The 4,747-nt window shown below is 35.7% G+C and overlaps 1 protein-coding gene across 1 annotated transcript; it reads left to right on the top strand.

Moving 5' to 3' along the window:
* Positions 1 to 498: 498 nt before the first annotated feature.
* cd83 (CD83 molecule) lies at positions 499 to 4,193 on the top strand. Its single transcript, XM_060920695.1, has 5 exons — positions 499 to 580; positions 855 to 985; positions 2,297 to 2,531; positions 2,832 to 2,938; positions 3,138 to 4,193. Exons 1-5 carry the CDS (start codon positions 514 to 516, stop codon positions 3,279 to 3,281), a joined length of 684 nt encoding a protein of 227 aa, XP_060776678.1. The 5' UTR covers positions 499 to 513; the 3' UTR covers positions 3,282 to 4,193.
* Positions 4,194 to 4,747: the final 554 nt, after the last annotated feature.

Here is a 4,747-nt window from a genome sequence, read left to right as displayed (position 1 = left end):
ATGCTAAATTATTGTTATTATAGTCACACAGACACGTGCTGGGTGATAAACTATTCTCAACAGGGTAAACACAGTAACTAGGTGGCTTAGGTTATTCAATTGCCTTATATATAACAGGTAACTAAAACAGGTTAACTTTATTAAGTCACAGAAAACAAAGTTCCTTAAACTGTTATCCATGACGCACATGAGGGTGACGCAATGACGCGGTCGAACACTCTCTGCGTTTTTGAGAGATTTCCATGAGCAAATAAACCACGTCATGTTTGCAGCCGTCTATCAATATATTTGCTTTTCATCAATATAAACAAAGGTTATTACTTACCATAACTATAACGAGTCAGAAGCATAAGTAATGGCCATGAAAGCAACATCATCACAGAGAGCAGGAGTCTATGTAATTAGAGACAGTTACCACTCTTAAGAATGGCTGGGATTTCCCTGCTTTTGGTTTCATTTCACTCCCGGAACTCACCTAACTGTATAAAGCCAGTGTGCAACACACTTCCGTCTATGTGTCTGACTGTTACAGCAATGAGGAATAGTAATGCTTTCTCCTTTCTCCTTCTCCTCACTTTGGGTAAGACTGCCTGGGAAATATTACAAGTAAGTGTTTTAGTGATAAATCTGGGTAGGTTGACTCTGAGTAAGTGGTAAATGTAACCAGCCATAAGGCTCTTCTCTGAGGAGGCTTACTTGCCCACTTACTCTGAGTTAACTTACCCAGGTTTCTCACTAAACCACTTATTCATAATATCCCCCTGGTGTTTTTCTTGCTTGGACTAATTCGTTTAAACGTTGTTGTTGTTGTGCTACAGATGTGATTTCTGATTTAGTTCTATATGTACACATAGGTGTAGGAGTCAGAAGTGATGACCCCAGTCTGGCTCGGGTGACCCGCTCTATCTGCGGTGAAGATGCACTTCTACACTGCTGGGCCACGTCCAAGCCTTCAGTCCAGTACCAGTCAGTCACATGGTATAAGGTAAGCTTACCTGAACTCTCACTTTCTCAATTCCAGGTTGCCCTCAGTTATGTAATGTATTATTCTTTGTGTGTGCTTTTTGGTCCCGTATGGATTGTGGGATTGTTCAAAGAAAGTAAATTTGGCCAGTTTAGTTGGTACACTGACCACCTTGTAGTTACACTCATTGGCTATTTTCACCTTTACACCAATGTACATGTTTGTAGTTATATACAATTACTGACTCGTAATTATTGTATCTGTGACATGGTCCATGGACTCTGAACAGATGAGACGCGTCGGTTTTAAATTTGACACGTGGAGGATAAGCACATGTTGAGGACATTCCATCCATTTGTCTTTGAACATTCTGTCTTCATTGTCGACTTTTCTTTACACAAGCCTTGTCATGAGTTCTCTAATCAGACGAGAGAGGGGAAATAAAGTAAAAATGTATGAAAGTCAGTGAAAACTAACCCCTTTGTGACTTAAAGTCTCTAACTTCGTACTCTCTGGTTTGATGAGCTGATCTCAGCTAAATAATGTACATGACTGCATGACTGAATAAGCTGTGAACAGAGGGTCTGCTACAGAACCTGCTTCATGATGTCATGGAAATGTGTTCAAAATAAGTTGATTATTATCCATTTCTGTGTTAATTTAACTGACATTGATTGGGTTTGTCACTTGGGAAAAATATTTTCTGGCAAATATAATTGATGAAGCTTTTACGTAGTAAAATAAAAACACTTTAATGACTCTTTTTTCCAGTAATTGACAGCTGTCTTGATTTATGGTATACATTTTACAATTTTTAAATGAATCATCAATTGTGTAATTCATCATTATCATTATTATGCAATGCTATGAATTACCTTTCAATTAAATTACAGTGCTGAAGCACATCCCTTGTGTTTGAGATTAAAGAAATGTGTCCGAATTCTGCTGTCCTGTGGTCGCCCTAATTTAACCCCAGGGTGGACTTGATAAAATCTGCAATAAGTGTTGGCACAGGGTGGTTCTACCTAATGAAGTGGGCAATGAGTGTAAATTGAACCTGTGTTGCTATCAATGAGAATAAATGTTTAGTGTTTTCTCCACTTACTAGCTGCAGTTTGTTGAATTTGTTGTGTTATGATGAAAAACAGCTATGTAATTGGTTTTAACTCTTGGACTAATATGGTGAGACATATTGAGGTATTCAGTTGGACAGGAATAAAAGAGTGTTTTATCAGTCATCAGTGTTTATTTGATTGGTATTAAGTAATTGCATAGACCTGTTGATCTTGTAGACCAGTTGAATTAATGACTTCAATGCATTTTATTTTTCAGGTCAGTGAGGCTCCCTCTGGCAAGTTAACTGGTCTAGTGATAAAGAAGCTCACACATCGTAACAGCACCGTTCGTAAATATAAAGGTGTGGAGCGGGATTTGAGGGTGTTAGAGGATTCACAGAGCCTTGTTTTGCCAAATGTGACATTGCAAGATGCTGGGAGATATCGTTGCTTTCTGTCTGCTCCCCTTGGTCATAAGAATCAGGAGGGAGAGACTCATCTCAAGGTCTACGGTGAGTGTAATGACATGAAGACACACACTTTCAATATGGTTTCAAGGCACAATTTAAACCTTGACATTTTGAATGTATGGGAATAAAAACCTGCTCTTTAAGAGATCATGGATGGTTAAGGATTTTTAGCCTGTTTAAAGGCTTCTACTTTGATCCCTTTTGGACAGAGAACCATTCTGTTGTAGTGTTCTACATTTGAGTTTTAGGGGTTCCTCCAGAGGGACAACTGATGTACTCATTGATGTTTCTATTAAGAATGCAAAGTTATCTGTAACTAAAGCTTTCTTTTGTCTTTCTTAGAGGGTCCCAGTGAGGATAATGGAACATCAGTGAAAGAGGATACATTTTATGTCATACTGGCCATTACTTTACTTGTAGTGGCATTTCTGATGCTGTATATAAGTTATGTAAGTAACTTTTTTCTGACTCTTTTATTGCTCTACTTTGTAGAATAACTCAAAACCAGGCAATTAAAAAACGCAATCTTACAAGACCAACAAGTAAATACCAGTGCACTATAAGAGAATGTTATTAACATGCCAATGTTACTTTCAGGCTGTTAATGTTATTTTAACGTTGTTTTTTTGTTTTTGTTTTTTTCTTCAGACATGTCTAAAGAATACACTATTAAGCCACAAAAGCAAGTCCTTCAGAGAAACACCAAAGATAATTCATCAGATGAAGGACTCTATTATTAAAATGGAATCAAAAGGGATTGTATGCACAGTTTTGCCCCAGGAATATGTGTGACACTACAGTCTTCATGTTCTGGTCCTAAACTAAGAGACACAGATGAGGAAGAAGAACAAATAAATGAATGAAAAAAGGTGCTACGTGAACATTATCTACTGAGCAGATATTGTTCAGAACTGGAAGTGGATCTGGACACGTGGTGTCCCTTCCAGAGTGCTGTTCCTAACAATGGTGTTGGGAGCAGGAGGAGGAGCAGAAAGAAGAGGAGGAAAAGGCATGTGTACCAAGCACTGATATTTTACTATTTCTTTAGTTTATTTAAGCTAAAAATGTCAACTTATATTTTGCACTGTTATGGAGTTATTGTTTTTTATGTTAGATGTTGAATGCAAAATATTCAAATTTGTTGGCAAAACTGTTTTTTTTAAAGAGTACCCTTCCCAAATCATTCTAACCTACAGCTCTGCAACCACACACAGTCTGTTTATTTAGTGGAAATCTGAGATGGTGCTTAGAGGAGAGAATAGGCAAGCAATTAGCCAACTGCATAGTTTACTTCGCTGAGTAAGTTGGTGTTAGTTAGCCTTGTACTATGTTCATTCACTACTGTATTTTTCTTTTTTATACCTGAATGTTTTAATTGTGTTATGCTATGGGAAAAAGCTATGTTTAAAACTCATGTTTCTGTGTCTGAATAAATATATATTCTCCTTTTCTTAAAAATCATGTTACGTCATTTTAGCACCTTTTGGCCCACTTTGATTTAGGGGGCTATTTTTGCACGAATGGCTAAATGAGTTGATGATGAAGATGACAAGGATGATGACGATTATGATGAGTTGTCATTATTAATATAAAATTATTATTATTATTATTATTATTATTATTATTATTATTATTACACTGTGTGGCAGCCTGAAAAAAAAAAAACTGAATGTTGCTGTGCCTGGTTGAATTAAAATGCAAAAAAATAAAATAAACCCTTGTATATAGTGCTTTGACATTTTACTTTATTTCACTTCAAATATGTAACTAGACTTGATTTTTTTTAAATTAATACTTAATTTTTAATAATTATTAATTTTTAAAGTAATACTTCTGTCATATATTTTGTGTCAAATTCAACAGTTCATTTGGTAATCTATAGATAAGCAATCTCTTCAGTCAATCCAAGTGGGTGTTAATTCATGTAAATTCCTCTATAACTCTATATGAACAAAATAACAATATTAACATCCCCCCCCAATAAATAAATAAATAAATCAGTAAAAAGGGTTAGAAAAAAATCCAGCTTTTGGTGAAGTAGCTTCACCTCACACTGAAAAATGAGACAAATCCAACCTTTAATTGAAATAAATTTATTCAGAGAAAAACAAATCCCTCATCAAGAAATAATTATTTTCATTTCAAAACACGTGCCACTATTATTATTGGCACCTTACATTTAATACTTTGTACAACCTCCCTTTGCCAGTAAAACAGCACTAAATCTTCTCCTAGAACATTTTATAAGGTTGGAGATA

This window comes from Neoarius graeffei, chromosome 5 (genome assembly GCF_027579695.1).
Source record: "Neoarius graeffei isolate fNeoGra1 chromosome 5, fNeoGra1.pri, whole genome shotgun sequence".
NCBI lineage: Eukaryota > Metazoa > Chordata > Actinopteri > Siluriformes > Ariidae > Neoarius > Neoarius graeffei.
Note: the sequence above shows the minus strand (reverse complement) of the source record. Positions and strands in the feature narration are given on the sequence as shown.

What these genes read in the sequence shown, in the direction of transcription:
- cd83 (XM_060920695.1), top strand. Translation starts at nt 514, where the DNA reads ATGTGTCTGACTGTTACAGCAATGAGGAATAGTAATGCTTTCTCCTTT. An exon ending in TCTCCTTCTCCTCACTTTGG is followed by an intron (nt 581 to 854) that starts GTAAGACTGCCT and finishes ATGTACACATAG; the next exon opens with GTGTAGGAGTCAGAAGTGAT. An exon ending in TGATGCTGTATATAAGTTAT is followed by an intron (nt 2,939 to 3,137) that starts GTAAGTAACTTT and finishes TTTTTTCTTCAG; the next exon opens with ACATGTCTAAAGAATACACT.